This window comes from Eleutherodactylus coqui, chromosome 5 (genome assembly GCF_035609145.1).
Source record: "Eleutherodactylus coqui strain aEleCoq1 chromosome 5, aEleCoq1.hap1, whole genome shotgun sequence".
Classification (NCBI taxonomy): domain Eukaryota; kingdom Metazoa; phylum Chordata; class Amphibia; order Anura; family Eleutherodactylidae; genus Eleutherodactylus; species Eleutherodactylus coqui.
The window spans coordinates 221,134,493-221,156,690 of NC_089841.1; the positions used below are offsets into that span (position 1 = coordinate 221,134,493).

Genomic DNA, 22,198 nt, shown 5'->3' on the forward strand with positions numbered 1-22,198 from the left:
GAGAAACTTCACATAGTGATTCCCTCTAGCCATTCCTTCTTCCTCTTTTCTCCCCTCTCCCTATATTTCTATGAGCAACACAAGACAGTACCAAGTTCTTGCGATCTGTCTTGGTGTCTCTGTTACTAGAAATTAACTTCACACGACAACAGGCAGTGGACAGTGAGTTAGAAAGAAGAGAGGCCCCTAGTTGGCTGCGCTTTAGAGTGATTTTTCAGGACAAAAATGTAATTGTAATAATATTAGTGATATCTCTGATATCCACTCACGTGACAATAAAACTACAATCAATGCATGCAAAGACCTTGTTTTTAAGTGGACCTGTATAATATGGACTCTGTAAAGCGAAATATTGATATTAAGTAATTAAGCTAGTCAGCGGTAACTCCATTAATCTATTACTCAGGAAAGTATTGACTGTTCTACAGCTAGAAGAATCTGTCACACAAAGAAGTCAAGAGATTAATGTAGCCCTAGCCAGGCACTAAGTACTAACACTTGACATTGTGCCATCGATACCTTTACCAGGAGATCAGATCAAACGCAATAAGCTCTAATGCCATGCATTACCCCATGGGAGTTACTAGCGGATTTTTACAAGACACTAATTTATTCCTGCTTGCAAATAAATCTGTGCGTCTTTGTACATTGTTTAATGTACATCAGTCACAATAAGAGATGGAAAATCACCTTCCATTAAAAGGCCATTTTTTTTTCGGGTAAAAGCAGTTTGTATAGCAATTAGATCAATGCGGTGTTCTGGTTTAATGCATCTTCTGTAGAATTCCAGTTGCATTATTGAAAGGTAGTGAAGAGGTTAAGCATTGCTTAGTACCCATGGTGGTCCCTAAATATAAGAGGAGGTAATTGCAGTGGATGTGGGTTACGGTAATTACCCAACATCTCATGCCTAAGTGACATAGTGAGCAAGCACATAAATTGGGAATGCTTCAGGAATATTATTCTGCATAGAAATTTGATGGATGGATTTCAAGCAATTACACAGCATGCACACTCTTTTTGTTTAATTGAAGCACTAATAAGTTGCACAATGAGCTAATTTAAACCTATTAACAACTTTACTTAAGAAGCCAATAATTTGATGGCCAAAAGGACTGAATTAATCTTTTCCCAGTAGGATGCAAAGGTTGAGGCACATTGGGAGAATCTTACTAGAAATGTCCGTCTTATGGCATTCGCTTATCAGGCATTTACCATAGTGTCTCTAACGAGTCTTCTATGTGATAACGGCAGAGCTGTTCTTGGCATGAACAAAACCATACAACAAAAGCAACTCATTAACAACACTAAACCAATGAAACACGGCCAGGATGTTGTCATCATTAGAATTAGGATTTCGGAACTGTAAAACTGCATTTGGAAAGAAGGGCTCCAATTGGGTCTTTATGGCCACCAATAAGAACTCAAGTACAAAGTACATATTGTAACGGGTCTTGTTGCTATATATAAGTTAAGGTATCAATAGGGAAATCTCTAGGAGTAAGGACTAATATATCTTTAGCTGGCGGTAGACATTGAAATTTTGTTCGCAGATGCTTGACAATCTGATGTCTATGGGAAAACCCAACAGCCCCCGCCATGTCTACTCAGGGAAAACAAGAATCATTCAGTTTAGATTTTCAGTCATCTGTTCTTTTTTTTCTTGGGAAATACAATGGTCATATAGTAATATATTATGAAAGACATATGTCCATCCAGTTCAGCTCATTACCCCCCCCCCCCAACCCAATATTGATCCAGAGGAAGGCAAAAAAAAAACAAAACAAACAATGAAGACAATTTTCCCCATTTAAGGAAATACAATACACGTCGAAAATTGTGTTGATCATTGCCTATGTGATGCCATATATTGCCCTTTAACCCCTTCCAATCCAATTTGAATCCTGGTTTTTCTAGGGAACTTACTCTTTCTGCCGTTATACAACAGCGCTATATGCTGGCTAAAGCCAGTACTGAATGAGGTGACACGTTGGATAGGCTCCAACAGCAGAGAGGCTGGCAATATACAGTAAGAGAACCTTGATGGACATCTTCCAACATCGGAGCTGTACAGCCTTAAATCATAATGTCTTCAGAGGTCAGACAGTGGATTGGAAAGGGTTAATGTTCACGAAAGCCATCATACCTTGAGTCTAAAGACACTGATATGCATAAGATGAAAACACTGGTCGTAGTTTCTTACTATGTAGAAACTCAACATCATAGCCTACTAAATACTTGAGTCATATTTTATCTAGTTTTACAGTAGTTGCCGATACAACAATTGGCCACAGAGTTGGAGAGTGTCAGGGGGAGATAATGAACGTTTCCAATCATCAGAAGCACTCAATGCTGCACAAGGAAATTTAGCAATTTGCTATAAAATCTCTCGGCAGTGAACGCGGCTCTTCCCTTTGGCTGCCCTTACAGTAAGCCCATAAGATAATGCAAGATCAAATTAAAGATAAGTGAACGTTTCTAGCACCCTCCGGAATTAATGTGATTATTGAGTTTTTTTTCTCAAGCATCTGCTGAATCAGCTTCTTTTTATAGTGAGGAACAAGAATAACTTATAAACGAAGGCAATAAAGTTTGGATTTTGACTTTTGGTACGAACTTTTAATGAAATCATCACAGCCTATACTGTAGTTAGTCCATCATCCTTCACCACATTCTGTTCCTGGGGAACAGAACTGATCAATAAGTCACCAAGAGGAAACTCTGTCAAGGTCAACCTAAAGGGAACAGGTCACACTGTACAGGCACCTGTGGGCAGCATAGTATAGGTCAGGAGGAGCAGAGCAGATTAGGATATAGTTTTGTAAGAAAACATTTAGTATAACTTTACATTTATTCATTTAAATCCCTAATTTTACTCTGCTTAGGAGTCCAGTGGGCGGTCCTATCAGTGATTGACAGCCATGTCTCTATGCACATTACTGAAAGGACCGCCCACTGGACTCCAAGCATAGTTATACTGAATATTTTCCCACATAACTATATCTCAATCTTCTCAGCTCCTCCCGCTCTATAACATATTGTCTACAGATCAGACACCATGTTCAATGTGACAGGTTTCCCTGAAGAAGCATACAACAGACCACAATGTTAAGCAAACAGCAACCATTCTTCTCTTTGGCAATCGCGACGATCATTACCGCAGCCAATCTAAAAAGGTCTATCAACATTAACCAAAATCTCAATATCAGTAGAATCACCATATTCTCAGACTTGGATATACATGAAATCAAGCTGCAATTCTAGGAACAGAGATCCATTCAGAGAGAATTTGTAAAAACAAATTAGATCAATACCGCCAAACAGTGCTATATAAGCAGACGGAAGGATAAATCCGGCGCGGAGTTTATGACAGCCACTATTTACAAGCAGCAGATGGGCTTGAAATCAAGATAACCCGAAACAAGCTATTTCTTCAAAAGATGGAAAAATCAAATGCCGGATTTTATCAAAAGTTACCAGTTCTGGAAATGTACCCCAACAACACCTCCTCCGAATCGTAATATCATGTGCAGACAAGGTAATCACGGCTCGCTGATGGGTTCTGCCGCCCGTGTTCTGGTGTCCCTTTAACACATTTATTCGGTAAGCAAACGTTTGTTAAATCATTTTTCTTTAATAAACCGGAACGCTGAATTCTTTCTTTTAAGCTATTCCAAGTAAAAAGCACTTCAGGCGTGGTAGGTTTCCCATTTTCAAAATTATTACTCCTTTATTGCAGTAATCTACAACAGGGAGAAAGAAAACCCCTTTGTGTTATCGTCACTCGGCTGCACTCTATATTTGAAGCCTGGCTCCCCGGCAGAGATCACTCTATAGAATAAACGGCAAACTGCTATTTTCACAGCGGGCGGAACAGTGTTCATCTTCAAAAAAGCAGCATTAATAAAAACGGGGCTGTAATAAACATGGTAATTCTGGTCAAAAGGTTACAAATTGGTGACGCTACTATTTGCTTAAGACGTTTTCGACAATGAATCTTAAGCTACGAAGATGCAAGCGGCACTTCTAATACCTGCCTTTACTTGGGAACATATCATTTGTTTCGTCTTTCTCAGCTTACACGGTGTATAAACATACAACACTACCATGATCCTCCTCCCTAGATAACGAGTAGACTTTTGCCGATGTAGGGTATGCCATACAAACAGTGCACTCTTCAGTATCATAGCGTTACGTAGTGCTAAGAGGCATTCCGATGACGGATCAATGACTGCTATTAATGTCAATGGGACCTCGAATGCACAGATTAAAAGACCTAATACTTAAAATGCCATCTGTGAAAGGACAGTGCCATAAAGAACCGCATTTAGAGGGTCTTTCCAGCATGGGGATTTATTAAAAAAAAACTACAGAACAAAAGCCATTTGACAAAGCTTTGAACACAATGCCTATATTCTTACCATTAATGTAAAAAGAGGACCATAGTTCTCTAATGAATGACCCTTTCCTATTTTCTGCACACAAAATCAAATCGGACGTCTATCGATATTGGGGTTCTTATCAGGCTATACCACCCCAATGCACTAATATAGTCAAAGAACTGCAAGTGGATATCAGCCGGATGAGCTGTAGACCATACAAGAGAATGGCAATGGGACTGTTATAGGTTTATCCAAAGCACTTCTTACCCCGTAATACTATGAGCCGGGTAGTCACACTAACTTCTCCAACACTGTTGGATGCAACACATTCATATATTGCCTCATCTCTTGGTGTTCGTAAAGGTTGTATTCTTAGGACGGAACCAGATCCATCATCAAATTCAATTACCTGTGGAGGGAAAGTAAAGCTGTCACAGTTGTTGTTGGCAATACTGGTCACTATGGCAAGAAATGCTTTCATGATACTATGAGGAGCCATTCTGGACTTGAGGTTCTCACAACATATTAAGAGTGTATCTAGGAGCCGTTAGACATGCAGTTGCACTGGAAAAGATACTGATTGGAAGATGCTTACCTGAAAAGTCAACCTCATTTTCTGATGAGTCTTTTGAAGACCTCAGGGTACATTTGTCAGTGTATACAGTATTAATACATGCCTGGTGCCATTTCTGTTTAGTAATAATCCTTGTGCTCCACCTGCTTTTTACTTTTAGAGTTCTTTCATTTGTTCTATCACTTTAGAAAATTATTTATATGTCGTATTTATACACGCATGAAAATCGCCTCACCGAAACAATATAAGATTTTGTTCACACTTCTGCGTAGCATTAAAAAAAAAATCCCCCGAAGCCTGACAAACCCTTTATAAATCAATGGGATACGGAGCATATCCTGACGGTTCATGTAAAAACAGGAACAACTATGGCAGCGGTGAAAACGGATTTGCATATAGATTAACCCTAGTCAACAGGGCTAATTGGTGTGGGCCCAATCTGTTTTCTGTGTGGAATCCAGAATCAATCCCTTATCTATATCTATCCCATATCTATCTCTCTATCTATCCATCTAATATCTATTCATCTATCTAATATCCATATATCTCTGTACCCCATTCACTTGCGTTAGTCTGCCCAATACTTGTGATTCTTCTTGAATTCTGATCATGGCCTTGTACCTGAACTCACTCATGTTCATTATCTCAGATACCTGGCCTGGCACTTCCATGTTCCTCCGGTCCTGACTTGCCATAACTTCATCCCTACATCATTCCTTGGCCTGACAGCTTCGGACTAAGTTCTCATTGAATAACTCTGGCTAGTTCCTGACCTCACCATTATATCTAAGCACCTCAGTCACCAAGCTATGACTACTCAAGGGATCATGACTTGGAGAGTCAGTGCAGTGAAGTCCAGATCCCTGTATGGGGGTTAAAGAGTAAATACCAGGGAATCCCTTATATTCCACACCTTGGTTGGCTAGTGGCCATCAGATAGGTGACTTTAAAGGTCAGTTGACAGTGTTCTCTGCTAACAGTCAACCAATTCTGAACATGTGAACATTGCCTAATGTTGTATTTATTTCCATAAGAGGTCAACAGCTTAGAAATATTGTTTTTGCTACAATGGCTCAAAATATGGCTTCTAAAATGCATTTCTTATTGACCACTTCTCTACAACTTATTACTCCACGCTCCTATCTATTCTCTGAGGCTTTCTGGTCTGCATTAGAGTTTCATTAAACAGTTGCATCAATAGGTACATTTATTGGCACCAGCTCTTTACCATCCAGCAAACTCTTGCTCCTCAATCCGTGGTACATGTATATTCAATAGTACTTTAAACTAGTGCTAGAATTACACATAAGTAAACTCAATGGTGAAAATTGTCAGGGAAAATAGTACATGTTTAATAGAGCTAAACTCAGCAGTAGTTTAATAACAGGCTAACGTGTTAACCTCACCCCACCCTTTATAGTGACAGTCATCTGTTGGACTGACACCACTTACTGTGACTATTTGGTCCTCAAGATTGCTTCACAACCATTCTGTCTTTCCTAGTTCCTGCTGAACAGGACATATGACTGCTGCAGCCAATCAATGGGCACAGCAGCGACCTTCTATAGCTAATGATTGGTTGTAGCAGTCACATGTCCTGGTCAGCAGCAACCAGGAAAGACAGAAGGGTTGTGAAGCAATTTTAAGTTGTAAGAAAACCCCTTTAAGAGAAACATGTCTTTCATTCATTGTTTATAGACCACATTAAGGCCCATTTAGACACAACGATTATCGCTCAAAAGTCGCTCAAAAGCCGTCTTTTGAGCGATAATTGTTGTGCCCAACTGCACTGACATCGTACAGTTTTCGTTAACCAGTTGCTGATCGTTCTTTTTCGGCACGCTGAAAGACAACGATCAGCCTTATCAGGAGTTCACAGCGGGATACAGCTGATACTATTGTTTCAGTTGTATCCCGATCAGTGAACAGCGGAGGTATGAAGAACACAATGCTCCAGCTGTGTTCTTCATACTACGCAGGGAGCGCACAGCTGTATACCAGGTGAGCTCTCTGTGAACAGCCGGGTTATGAAGAACACAGTGCTCCAATTGTTTTCTTCATCCTCTGCACGGAGTACTCAGCTGTGGAACAGTTGAGCACTCCAAAAAGAGAACAACTGAATGCAGAAGACAAGCAGCCCTGCTTGTCTTCTACATACCCCGCTCAGAGCGCTCAACTGTATACCAGCTGAGCGCTCCGAGCAGAGAACAGCTGGATGGAGAAGACAAGTGGCCCAGCTTATCTTCTGCATACACTGCTCAGAGCGCAAAGTGGTCGCTCAAAACTGTCAAACTGCTATTTGAACGATTATGTTGCCCTCTAAATGCACACACCGATTATCGCTCAAAAGATGTCTTTTGAGCGATAATCGGTGCATCTAAACCAGGCTTTAAAGATGCCCCACACAGCTAAGTTTATATCAGTTGCTGATACGCTGTTATAGTTTTATGACTAAACCACAGACTACAAGAACAAAACTTCATACAGAGCATCATGTGTAGGTGTACGCAATGCATATGTAAAAACACCAAATCAGCTTATGTTAGTTTCCAGTTTTTATGTCATCCGAGTTTTAAAATTTACACTAAATCCCCAAAACAGCCCAAAATAATTTGCCTATATACATTCCTAAATAGAAACAAAATATTAAGATCACATGGATTTCGATATTGTGGCATAAAATTATTTAAAATATGATGTAACTAGAGATGAGCAAGCATACTCGCTAAGGACAATTACTCGATCGAGCATTGTCCTTAGCGAGTATCTCCCCGCTCAGAAGAAAAGGTTCGGCTGCCGGCGCGGGTGAGAGGGGAGTTGCGGCTGTGAGCAAGGGGTAGCGGGGGGGGGGGGGGGGGGGGGAGAGAGAGAGAGAGATCACCCCTCCGTTTCCCCCCCCCCCCCCACACTCCCCCCAGCCGCTCCCTGCCTGTCACCGGCAGCCGAATCTTTTCTTCCGAGCGAGCAGGTACTCGCTAAGGGCAATGCTCGATCGAATAATTGCCCTTAGCGAGTATGCTCGCTCATCTCTAGATGTAACCCAACATCAAACGATCTGTAGAAGCTATTTACATATAAAGACATATAGCAAAAAAATCTTGTCATTTGGCATCTGATAGCTCAGATAGTATGGACACTCAATTGGTCAAACATTAAGTCTATGGTCAAGATTTACCTGAAAAAATAAGCGGAAACGAAAGTGGTAAAAAAAGAATAGGAGGTGGAGTTACTCCAGTGAGGATCCGAGAAAGGAAAAAACCAACAGGGTGTTTTTGCTTTTCCTTTTCGGTTCTTTCAAGGGGTGGTTCAATCTGGCGTGATAGAAGGAGGTGCATCCTTAAAAATTCCAGGTTCCGCCAAATCAGTAACTGTGCAACCGATAATGGTTGGCCACCAAAGTAATGAGTGAAAGAAAAAGGACCAAAAACTGATACAGTGGCACAACCTTTTTTTAAAAAACATGCGCACATTTTTGTATAAAAGGTTGCGCCACTGTATCAGTTTTTTGCCTTCTCCTTCACTCATGACTTTGCTGGCCAACCGTTATCGGTTGCACAGTTACTGATTTGGCGGCACCTGGAATTTTGATGGACGCACCTAATGAAAAAGTGAAACTATAGCTTTCCATTATTTAATTAATTCTTTGCACATTAGTTTTCACTGGTCCGTGTGTTTGCCTGGGCTGAGACTACATACCTGGCATGATAGCCATATTAGTAATATTGGATAAGAACATATTAAGTCAGACATCAAAATGCACATTAGGCATTCACAGAAGAACCGAGTGACAAAATATCAATAGAGAAAAGCTGCAAGATGGCACAATAGTGACTACTGAAGCTGTTGCAGGACTATAAAAGTTTGGGTATGTCTCAGTACATGATTGTCTCAATGTCTCACTATCTGGCCCCCTGATGCCAAATATATATATTATACACACACAGTGTGATAATATATCTTAAAATATACCTTAACGCTAACAGTGAGCAAAATCAGTTATGAAACGCCCTAGAAAAAACTAGAATTTAGGGAAAATTGCTACACTTGGATTGTGTAGTTAAACCCAGGCATATGCACTGACTTTACTCACTTACGGTCAGGACATTGGCAAAGTACAAGCAACATGCAGGGAGTCTATAAAACACTTTGCAAATACTTAGGTTCACAATAGAATGTATTCTTATAAATTTGGTAACCAAAAGCTTGTATCCGATATTTGGATGTACTAAATGCTCTCCTTACTAGATTGCTGGACTAGTAGCATTCTACTGTAACTGCAGCACAACTTCCAAAGAGTAGTGGTGCAAAAGTATGTGGCAAGTCTCATACAGGATGAGTCTTTTGCCAAGAAACCCACACGTCCCTCAATAACTTTTTCATTTTTGTCCGGTTCCCTGTGAGAATTGACCTGTATTTCCTTTGTACAACAAAACAAGGTCTGCTGAAAATGGCCGTCTCTAGAGTCCAAGCTCTGTATGCGAGTCTGCCAATGTGACATCGGTAGTAGCATCAACCTCTGGTGATCGTAGCAGCCACAGATTTTTCGGAATTAATCGGTCACCAAAATAACTTTACATTTTTTAATTTTTGGAATTAAAAAAAACACGCTCTTCAACTGAGTATATAGGTTTGTGGCCCGTTTGAGTCAAATCCCCGTTTGGTGGCCGCGTCTCGCTGTCATAGGTACAGTTCACTTTGTTGAGAGGTGTAATGTTACGACAGACATATGGGGGAAGAATTATGAAACTGCCCTAACCAAAAACTTTTTGTTGCCTACAGCAACCAATCACAGCTCAGCTTTCATTCCACATAGTGCTCTTAAAAAAATGAAAGCTGCTATGTGATTGGTTGCCATTTTTCTTCTAGGCAGTTTTCATAATCTTCGTCCAAGTGAATTTTCATAGGGAACCATACAGAAATGACAACATTATTGATGAATATTTGGGTTTCCTAGCGAGAGGCTCACTCTATATCATATGAACTGCGTATCAATGGGTAACACCACGACAACTCCATGCATGTGTAATCTTTGTCGGAGGAACAGAACAATGGACCTAATACCTCAAATCTCTGGTTGCTGACTTTCTTTCCCTTTTTATTCCAAACAATTTTCGGTCGGGGATCTCCGGTAGCTTGACAAATAAAAGAAGCAACTCCCCCTGATACTCCTGTTTGATCAACAGGGCTTCTTGTAAACCTTGGTGGAGCTGAAAAAAGAAAGTAGAGATGAAAATTAGTCGATAACAAACATGCACAATGTGAATATTCCAAAAAAAACATATTAACCCTTTCCAATCCATTTTGTATCCTGGTTTTCCTAGGGGGCTTACTCTTTTTCTGCCGTTATACAACAGCGCTATCTGCTGGCTAAAGCCAGTACTGCATGAGGTGACACGTTGGATAGGCTCCGACAGCAGAGAGGCTGGCAATATACAGTAAGAGAACCACGACGGACATCTTTCAACATCGGAGCTGTACAGCCTTAAATCATGTCTTTAGAGGTCAGACAGTGGATTGGAAAGGGTTAAGACAACATTTCTCACGGCCTATAGTGTTCTCGAAAGTTTGTTACACAAAGTAGATAAAATGATCAACCTAAAATGTTTATTTTTGGGTTAATTTTCTGCTTGTGCGAAAAACAATAACAAATCAGTGATTTCCACAGTCAGATGATTTCAGTCACAAGGCAATTAGTCAGAAGTGTGTTCTCCTACCGTTTTCATGTCATGGATTGAGGGAAAGCGACTACAGTGTGAAGTATCAACTTGACATGTGTCCCAAGTAATCCATGAAGCATGACATACTGTAAGCTCACTAAAGTAATGCGGTCACATCACAGTCAGAAGAAAAGACACCGCAATAAAACAAAGGATTACAAAAATGCAGATACACTGGTAGGGTTTGCGGTTATTCTCTGCTTGCAGCTGTTGTAATGTCTATGGAGAAACCTTTTTGATCTCCCAGGGCAGATTCCTGTGTATATACGTGGAATGTCTGTAACCTATCTAGACACTAATAAAGTTTTCTGTGAATATTTCCATCTTCAACTCTAATAAAAATGGATCAATTCATGAAATACCCCAAAAATAATTTTTCCAATTCTCTTGAGTGCGAAACCCTTTAAATGGATGTAGAGTCTAATATACAGTTTCCCAAAAATAGGACCTATCATGAAAACAAGCCCTGGCCTAATTTTTTAGGATTTTCAGGGAGGCTTGAAATATAAACCCTACCCCTGAAAATTAGCCCTGGCTAGATTACATAAAAAGAAAAAAGGAATACATTACCTAGCAGACTCGGTCTAGGTTCCTCCCACTGCTCTCTAAAGCCTCAGCGCGGTTCCTGTAGCTCTCGGCTGGCCACATAAGACTACTTCCTGTTTACGGGATTAATAAATCCCGCTTCCACAAAGTGATGGCTGTGATTGGCTCTTCCAGCGCTGCATGGTTTGGCTGAGCACCGCTTAAAGAGCCAATCACAGCCACGACTCAGGCAATTCATAAATCCCTCCTAAACAACGCGATGGCTGTAATGGTTCTTCCAGCGTTGCACTGATTGGCTGAGCTGTGGCGCTCAAAGAACCAATCAATGCAGTGCTTGTTGAACCAATGACAGCCATTGCTTCGTGGAGGTGGGATTTATGAATCCCATAACCAGGAAGTGATCCTGTGTGGCCGGCTGAGGACTGCAGGAATCGCGTCAGGGTTCTGGAGAGCAGCGGGAAGGACCTGGATCGAGGTAAGTAAAATATGACATTCCTTGAAAATAAGACCTAGTGCCTATTTGGGGGCAAAAATTTATATATGACAGTGTCTTATTTTCAGGAAATACATCAGTTATATCTCAATAGAGTAGTGGCTCTTCCATCTGGTTAGCATGTTGCGTCTAAAAGGAGATAGTGGACTGCTTAAATGGGAATTGGGTGATAAACAGATGGTCTGGAATGAAAACCCTGAAAGAATTATTTCTGTTTTGGTATAAACATCTTAAGCTGAGACAGAGAAGGTCATATTGATACCTGAAATACAGAGAGCTTGATGTAAGTCAAGTTTCATTCAAAGAAAATGCTAATGGCAGTTCCTCCAGCCGTGCTCCTGGCTATCCTACACATTTCATAACTGAGCTGCAGATCAGTTCTTTCAGATCTTCCTTCCGTATTCAGAAGATCCAAATACCTTTTACTAAGTGACAAATAAGGACATTTATCAGTAGCAACAAATAAGACTTCTCATTCTCGAACCTGTTCACTGAAAATGGGAATATTTAGAAAAACAATCCCAGAAAGTGGCCATATACTTACCAATACAAGAGGGTAGATGATAGCACCACAGCCCTCAGCAAGCAGACAGCCAAACTGTGTGTGTGGTAGTTCATCAGTACCTTGCACCTGTGCAATGCTCCTCCATATAGCAGTTTGGCTTTCTGCATGTTGAGGGATGTGGTGCTATTATCTGTCCTCTTGTATTGGTACATTGGTAAGTATATGGCCACATTCTCTGAGGGCTCATTTAGACAGGACTAACACGGGCAAATGATGCCCGTCACTCGTCCACGCACATACTCGCTCTCATGCTGCTGCACGAGAGCTTGTATCGCTGGCTCACAGTGGAGAGGCTGCAGGAGATTTCTCTCCTCGTTCTCTCCCGCCCCTCTCCATTGACTTAACATAGCGGCCGTTCAGTACTGAACGGCTGCTATTTACACTGAACGATGAGCGATCAGCTCATCGCCCATCGTTTATGCAGCACCAGGGGAGCGAGGACACACAAGGACGAGTGTCGGGCATCATTTTCCCGACATTCGCCCTGCCTAAATGGACCTTTAGCTGCACCCATTCTAGTCCCATTAGTACACAACTAAAGTCTCATTTATGTACAAGGATAATCTTTCAAAATGACTGAAAGATTTAGTGATTTTTTTTTTATAAAGTATTAATGGCCACTAACACTTTATCAACTTTATTTGCATGCAAAAGGGCCTCAAAGAGCTGTTAGTAGAGCCCAGAGTAAAAGCCCATTTACATCAGCCGATGATCGCAAAAAAACAAAAAACAAACTCTAATTGACGTATCGTTTTAGCGATAATCGGTGCGTGTATATGTGCACCAATCATGCGCTTTTCGGGCACTGCTGGCTGATCATTAAATTCAGTCCAACCTAAAAATCGTCCTTCAGCCTTATCAGCAGTTCTCCACTGCTGACAGCATTGTTTCCCCATGGAGAACAAAGGATCTTAGCGCAGATAATAGCCCTTGGGATATTATCTGCATTCAGTGAAGGCTTCATTTGCACACTTAATTGCTATTAAGTAGCTGAGTAGCTACTTAATACTTTATGCAAAATGATCGCTCAAAGCTGTCACTCAAACTGTCATTTGACTGATCATCTGCTGGTGTAAATGGGCCTTATGATTAATCACATGTCCAGTTGTGCACACAGCTGCATTGTTCTGCTTGAGGCTCTCAGCAGATTACAATGTTATCTGCCGTCTCCCGTGGAGATAACACTGTGTGGTCTAGCGAGGCATACTTTATCTCTTACTAGCTGAATGATGGATTTTAAATTCATCTTAAAATCATTGTTCAAACGAAAACTGCAGGATGACCGCGTTTACATGTAATGATTATCGCTAATTTTCGGCCGTTTGAACGAACTTTGAGAAATAATCATTACGTGTAAATGGGCCTTAAAACCCTTTTTGGCAATTTGTTTTTTCAGGTCTCTGGAAAAGGGACTACATGGCATTGTATAGGATGGTAATAAACTATGGTCCAGCCTAAGGTAAATGTAAAAAAGAGTAAATATACAGCTAGCACTGAAATACTAGTTACATCATGTACGCTCATCGCCACGTACACCCTACTATAGCATGGACTACATTACATTTCTCTTCTACGCTATTAGCCGTCACCTGCAATCTTAGGTCAGCGGGTTCACATTAGCCCTATTTTTTATCTAACTTTTCTATCTGCTCTCAAGAGCCAACTTGATATCTCCTGCTTCGCAGCAAAAGCTTCTTCCTGGCACTTCTGCTCCAAAAAAGCAACCTGATTGTTGTTATAAGTATCATCATCTATCAAAATGTTCTTATCGTAAGTGTCACGGTGTATGGAAAGATTGGCTTTAAAATGAGAAATCTCAAGCAGGCACTGCAGATGAAGTGCTTCGGGATAATGTGAACACTGGTAGAATCATGCCAGCTCTTGTCCGTTACTGCTGTCTGTTCATCAGAATGATATACACTGTCCACTACTGATTACATTAGGTTAATTAATAAACATGTATGTCTATTAGGGATGAGCGAACGTGTCCGTTACGGACACATCCGCACCCGGACACCGGCTTTGCCGAACACTGCAGTGTTCGCGCGTAAGTGTCCGGGTGCCGACGGGGGGCGGGGAGATGCGCGGCGGCGCGGGCGGCAGTAGCGGGGAACAGGGGGGAGCCCTCTCTCTCTCCCTCTCCCCCCCACTCCCCGCCGCACCCCCCCGCGCTGCCACGGCGGCCCCCGAACTTTTTCGCCCGAACACTGAAGTGTTCGCAAAGTTCGGTGTTCGGGCGAAAAAGGGGCGGAGCCGAACGTGTTCGCTCATCTCTAATGTCTATCTATAGTCATCAATAACAACAGTGGGATACGGTCACCACCTGTAACCAATGCTACTCCTCATACACTGAACCCAGGACATAGCCTTTGTATCCTTATGACATCTCTGAGATGCTTTAATATACACTTTGTCCAAAAAAAGTCCAACCCCTAGAAGAAGTTGTCATTTTGCTGCAAAAACCGTCACGCAGTTACATCTCAGGCAGATTTGCAAATTATTAGAATTGTGGAGTCATTAGATGAATGGTCTTGTCACCTGAGGCCTTAAAAGTGGTTCCACCCTTGGCCTATAAAAAGGTTCTCAGAGGCTCCTTGTGTGTAGTGGATCTCTTTCCGCCTGTGTAGAGCGTGTTGACCGGTAGACGCCTCTATAATGAGATTTTGCCCAGTTAGCAGAGTGTGAGAGGGGGCACGTTATGGGAATGCAAGAAGCTGAATGGTCGTATCGACGAATTGCCCGCCACCTGGGCCATTCTGACCAGACTTTTAAGCAGGTGTTGGGACTAGTAGATGTGTGAGGGCACACAAGGCGACTGGGCACAGGACGTCCCTCGACAGATTGCCTGATCGTCCGACAAGCATGAACAACTCCAACTGTTTCGTAGGCCACTATCCAGGGACAGCTGGCACATCGTTACAAGCCCCTGTGTCTTTTTGAACTACTCTCAGGTTTGTGTCTGGAGAACTATGGATGAGCGCCCCCAATCCTGCCTTTGTTATGGTGAGGCACACTGCCCCCACTACTGGTGTGATGGTCTGGGGGCCATCGCATACAACAGCTGTCACCCCTAGTAGTGGTACGAGGGTCAATGACGGCTCAGCGATATGTTCAGGACATCCTGCAGCCATGTGTTCCTCTCATGGCGGCTTCCAAGAGACATTTTCCAACAGAATAATGCTTGGCCGCACCCACAAGGGAGTCACAGGAATGTCTCCACAACATTACCACACCTCTGTAGCTGCCCAATCGACAGATTTATTGCCAACAGAACATGTATAGGACTATGTGGGAGCCAACTTCGACAGCCTATGGGTTTGCACAATCTGGAGGCTCAGTTAAAGCAAATGTGTACCGATAAGTTGCAGGATATCATATAGAACCTTTATGCCTCCATGCCCGCCCATATCACATCTTGCGTCTAAGCTAGAGGCGACCCAACATCGTACTAGAGCCTCCCTTCTAGTGTTCAGTGTTTTGCAATATATGATCCTTTTGCTCTGATATTGTAATCACTTGTATCAACTTTACAATCTCACGTACAAAGTTTCATTTGATTTCAACAACTTTTTCTAGGGGAGGGAATGTTTTTCTGCAAAGAGTGGAACTGTGGAGTAGATATTAATCTGTTAAGCAAATGGTGTCAGACATGCTGAAAGAGTTAGAAAATAGTGTGAAGCATATGCTCTCTCTTTCTCCAACACTCTACTGGTCAGCACTCACATCGGGCAGACGGAGCGTCTGACCGGTGGAGCACACTGCAATGGTGGTTCCACTTGCTCTCCATTCAACGGTGGTTTAGAACACCACTGGTATTACCTTGGTATAGCTGTTCCAGGGAAGGGTGAGGTTACCTCTTATCCGCTTCCATTCCTAGCCATACAGAACCGATTGTGTCTGTGTGGCTCACTCACAGCTCAGACTGACTGACTGCCAGACTGGAAGGAACTCCCTTGCAAAGACCTTGCATTCATACATATAAAGCACAATCAGGTGACAAACAACAAGATACATTTCTCAGACATCCTTGCATACCAGACAGTAAACTCATTCAGTGCTACAGAAGTGCAATGCACATCATATTCATGCAACATGAAAGACACTGACAATACAATAAGCACGAGACAAATGCATTCATACACTACGGAGGGTCCAGAAGAATGAGTGGAGACAAGCTGCATGCCCACAAGCAACGCCCACAACTTGATTGGGTTTCCATTATGTTCCCCCCCCCCCCCTGCCTCATTGTGCCACTGACCCAACGGCCGCTCTCCTTTGTCCCCTTATCGACTTCTGCACAAGACTGTGCCAGAGCAGGGACGGCATAAGAAGAAGGCAGAGCACCGGAGACAGTGGCAGCGGGTGAATGCAGTGAAGTGTGTGTGTGTGGGGGGAAATTACAGCGCCGACGTTGGCAGGGAAGGTCGCTGGTGGAAGTCTCACTGTGGACCTACGTGCCCACAGCGGTACTGGCTGGAGGGGTTGCCGCACGGGGATATTGACAGCGGCGAAATGCAATCGATGAGGAGGAGAAGAAGTAGGAGGAGGAGAAGGAGGAGGGGGGGAACCTACACCGCTTAAACTGGAGGGGAAGAAGGTCACCTGGGGAAATATGATAGCATAGCTAGGAGCACAGACCAGCAGATTCTCCGGCCCAGTCAATGAAGTTGGTGGCATGCAGCTTGTCTCCACCTATTCCTCTGGTGGAGACAAGATACAACAGCACCGCCCTAATCTATTGTCCTGATGGTATTTATGGATGTTCTTTGGGACCAACATAACTTTTTGATCAACAGTAAACTTTACCTGATGGCTAAAATGATGAGATACTTGTCATAACATGAACATAGTTCTGCATGGTCTTTAAATGTCAACTAACAAGTTCTATAGTAAACCAATTAAATAAAATATAGTGGCAATGTCCAAGTGACTCATGGAGTCATAAATCACACTTACTGCCTAAACGGTGTTAGGTTTATTACTGCAGAAGAGTGATCTATTATAGCATTATTATATAATACACTATATAATGAGCAGACTGTATCTTCCTAGCCAATGAGTCAAATGCGCTGCAAAAGTTCATTACTTTGTCAAGTAACAGCTGCTGAAAGTAACTTGCTTACTCATTGAAAAAAAAAGCTAAGTGGCCTTCATATTTTTCTCCATAATATGAACAAGCAGCAATTGACACAAATGTCTGCAGTATTTAATCTTGCTGACTCCATTGCTCGCATCCAGACCACAGCTGCCGGGCTCTCTGGTGGCACACAAAATTACTACTGTCATGAGTCTGCCTATTAACATAAGGGCATTCCTGAATGTGAACGGCAACTATTTATAACTTCCCAAGACACACTACAGCATGCAAGCCAACAAAAACTTTAAGGCACACTTCATTAAGCAGTGCCTGACATTAACGTGGGAAACTTCCCAAGGAGTGAATGGCATCAATGAGAAAGCAATGCTACTGACAGTCCAACATGACGGGCAATGACAGCCTCCTGGTGTTGGCCACTGTGGCTTCACTTCTATAAAAGTCTGTGTTGTACTGGAGACACAAAAAGAAAGAGAATACTCTAAAAAGGGACGTGCACAGTTTAGCTTCACAGTTCAGTACTTGTTAAAATAGGAAATTGTCAAAAAAAAAAAAAATCTATCCCCTAGAAGTAGTTATCGGAATCGAATGAACTTTCTCATTGTATTGTTGATACAAGTAAGTAATTACAATATCAGAGCAAAAGATAATTTATTGCGGAAAACTGAATCATTGAAGGAAGGTTCTAGTACCCATTTGTTCTGCCTCTAGCTTGGATACAAGATGTGATACAGGCGGGCATGGATGCTCTAGTACACTGTTGTACCGCCTCTAGCTTGGATACAAGATGTGATACGGATGGGCATGGAGGCTCTAGTACCCTGTTGTACCGCCTCTAGCTTTGATACAAGATGTGACACGGGCAGGCATGAAGGCTCTAGTGGCATGAAGGCTCTAGTACCCTGTTGTACCACCTCTAGCTTGGATATACGATGTGATACAGGTGGGCATGTAGGCTCTAGTACCCTGTTGTACCGTCTCTAGCTTGGATACAAGATCTGATACGGGCAGGCATGGAGGCTTTAGTACCCTGTGGGACCGCCTCTAGTTTGGATACCAGACGTGATACAGATGGGCAGGGAAGCATACAGGTTCCATATGGTATCCTGCGGTATATCAGTCCATATTTGCTGTAACGGAGCATCTAGTTCGTGCAAGCTTGCAGGCCAGTGAAGTTGGCGTCCCAGATGGTCCCATACATGTTCTATTGATGATAAATCCGGCGGCCGGGCAGTCACGGAAGTGTGACAATGTTGTGGAGACATTCCTGTGATATCCTTGTATGTGTGGCCGAGCATTATCATGCTGGAAAATGCCTCCTGGAAGCCCTGTCCGTTAGCTTTAAGGGTACCTTCACACTGGCAATGAAATTGCTTCATAATTTTACGATTTTTCGCAGCGCTGCGAAATTGCACAAACAGTTTCCAATGGTTCCCTTCACATTTGCAATGTTTTAACACTTGCAATCCTGCATGAAAACAAAATCACAGCATGTCTATTATTTTTGCGATATCGCTCATGGTCTCTAATGGGGCCAGCGGCAGCAGCGCGGGCTGCACTGAAAGCAATGGGAGAACATCACGATCTCCTGCCACTGCTGTGAGAGCAGCAGAAGGGGCTTCTTTCAACCCCAAGGGGAGTCCCTCATCACTGAACACTGACAGCAGCAGGGGAATCCTTCATCCCCACAGGGAGTGCCCTCATCACTGAACACTGTGTTCAGTGATGGGGGGACTCCCTGCGGGGATGGAGGAATCCCCTGCTGCTGCTGTCATAGCAGTGGCAGAGGATCGGGATCTTCTCCCATTGACTGGCGCTGTTGCTGCCCCATTGAAAGCAATGGGGGAAGGGATGTCCCGCAGTGATGCAGGGCGGTTTTCATATGAACCCCCCATCCCCATTACAGGCCAGCAAACAATGCAGCAGTGTTTCATAGTAAACCACTGTCCTTTGTAACAAGGGAGCCTCTCTCCAGTGGTGAGGGCAGCAGGAATCTACTGGCAGGTAGAACAATTGTCTATGGGTGAGGTATAAAGAAATGACCATGAAAGTAAATAGAAGTACAATAGAGTCACATTGTCACATTGCAGGAGCCATAACTTGTTGACAATGGTTTTTTTTATAGTACTAGTTGTATATTTTAATGGCATCATTACTCTGTGGTACATGTAATGTGTGTAATTTCTAATACATTTTTTCAGGGAGGGGGAGATGGAAACCCCCCTAGAATTCCACCATTATTTTTGGGTTTTGTTTTCATGGCGTTCACAATTTGGTAAGAAAGAACATAACCAGTCACCTTAATGGAGACATCTATAAAAATCTTACACTGTACCTATTTAGTATCGGTGAGAATTAATAAGTTTTATCCATCCGCTTCACCCTTGTGTTTCAGGGGATGCTCGGAGACGGAATCCCAATTACATATTTGGTGGACGTGTCCAGAGGTATCCAGACTCTGGTCTCAGGTTCATAGCCTATTGCATAAGTTGTTCATTAGCCCATTTCAGAGATCCCCAACAATGTTCCTACTGGGAGACCGCCCGCCTAGGGTTAAATATCAAGCTCACAAACTCATACAGACTACCTATATGGCGACCACATGGAAACAGACCCACCTGTCCTTTAGGGAGGTGCTGAATAGGATCTCACAAATTGCCCTATATGAAAGGCTACACGCCATACAGTCTGACACGTTGGAGAGGTTTGGCCCAGTATGGGGACCGTGGATTGACCAGGTCGATATTCTAGGATTTAGACATAACCTGCTTCTCGATTTACAGCAATCCCGTTGTCTATATATTTTGGAATCTATATCATTACATCTGCTGGGATTGAGAAGCGAGGGAGAAGCTGAAGGACCTAAAGTTAAAGTTGAATAAGTTTTATTGTTTTAGTTTAAAAATTCTGAGTCAAATTGGCAAACTGTATAACTTTTAATAACCCATGAGAAAATATAAGATAACATTTTTGTACTTAGCATAAAAATGTTATCTGTATTTGCTTTTTTGCTATGTATGCCCCCCGCGTGGGGAACATTGTTGCATGGATGGCATCTATTTCTGTTAGTGCAATCTTAATAAAAACCTTTTGAAAGAACATAACTTCCTTATCTGGATCAGAACAATTACTGGGACAACAAGTCTATATAAGATTTATTTTATTTTTTACAACTGTAACACAAAAAAATGTTTTTAAAGAAAGACAACAATCTGCATCGTCGCATGCCAGGACTCATGGCATTATTGGTGGCTTGTTTTTAGCTGAAAGAGTTGTAGTCTTCATTGGTACCAGTTTGAGGTTCGTGTGACTTTTGGATTGACTCTTATTGCATTTTTTGGGGGGAGGCAGATGAAAGAAAAAATAGTAATTTCTGGCATTACTTTTTAAAATTATTTTTATGGCGTTCACCATGTGAGATAAATAACACAATAACACTGTTTGGTTCATTACGAATGTAGTAATACCTATTATTAGAGTTAAGCGAACATACTCTGTCGAGCTTGATGCTCGTTCAAGTGTTAGCATACTCGATGGTGCTCGTTACTCGAGGGAGCATTAAGCCGTGTTCGACCACACCCCAGTTTTTGGCTCCTCCCCTTTGTGATGCGCCTGTTTTGGCCCGTCCCGGCCGTGACGTAGCGTGCATCATTCGCAAATTATATGTGTGGCAGGCAAGGGAGAGGGAGAGAGAGAGATGAACCAAGGAAAAAAAAAGCTCGGCACCCGGCGTCCCACATACAAAAATGCTCGAGTCTCCCATTGTAGCCAATGGGGTTAGTTACTTGAGTAGAGCGCTCGAATTTTATTAAAAGCTTGACTTGAATAACGCGGACCCGGGCATTTGGGTGCTCGCTCATCTCTACCTATTATGTGCTGCTTTTTTAAAATCTAAATTTTGGTATTCTATCCAGCTGTAAAGGGTATTTGTAGGGAGAAATGCAAATTGTTTATTAAAATTTGATTTTTTTTAAAAATTAAACCTTATTGAGCCTATTGAGAGGACTTCAAGATGTGATTGTCTGATCACTAGGATACTACACAGAAATACTTATGTAGTGCATTCTACAAAGACTTGGACATCAGCCTACTAGACTCTACCGGAGATAGGGTCTAATAGGCTGATTTACAAAGAAGACATGGAGGACTTTGACAGGCCAGCAGCTGCCATGGGAACACATTAGTATTGTGGGGTGCTGAAGGGTGACAGGAAGAGCCCTGTCCCCTTGTCATCTGCTTAGATGCCGTAGCTGCTTCTGATGGAGGCATGTAAGGGGTTAAACGGCCAGGATCTGAAGTTTCCCTATCCTTATGAATTACAGCAGGAGCCTGGCTGTCAGTAGTCAGCCAAGTCACCTCCTTAAAAAGATATATGTGCAGGTTTAAAGCCCATAATGAGGAGCATACCAATATCAAGGGCTTCATTACTGATAGAAGGGAAGGTTAAAACACCATAACCCTAACAGCAGCTATTTTGTGTTGTGAATCGATATTTACACTATAGGATCACAAAATCTACCTGTATCTATATGGTGTTTGTCATTCTATACGGAATCTCAGTAGATTCCCGTTTAAACGAGAGCACGAGCAAGCGACATCACCACTCGTTGTTCGCGCTTGGGCAGAATATTTAGACAGGCAGATCATCGCTGAGAATCACTCACTTCTCACTCAGCGCTCCATATTTCTATGTGGAACATTGAGCGGGGAGCGTTTAGACGTAGTGAGAAGTGAGCGAGCCGGCGATGAAAAGTGAACACAAAGTGCTTTGCGTTTAGGGGCAACAATCATCACATTGAATTTTTAGGGACAATCGTTGCGTGTAA

The 22,198-nt window shown here is 42.4% G+C and overlaps 1 protein-coding gene across 8 annotated transcripts in view; it reads right to left on the minus strand.

The window, feature by feature from the left end:
* PTPRD (protein tyrosine phosphatase receptor type D) overlaps positions 1–22,198 on the minus strand; it is a 348,154-nt gene that overhangs the window by 183,550 nt on the left and 142,406 nt on the right. For all 8 annotated transcript variants that reach the window (XM_066604263.1, XM_066604260.1, XM_066604264.1 and 5 more), the window contains exons 3-4: positions 10,018–10,163; positions 4,650–4,791 (exon numbers count right to left, since the gene is read on the minus strand). In XM_066604263.1, coding sequence (XP_066460360.1) covers positions 4,650–4,791; positions 10,018–10,163 — 288 coding nt within the window. The remainder of the gene's footprint in view (positions 1–4,649; positions 4,792–10,017; positions 10,164–22,198) is intronic.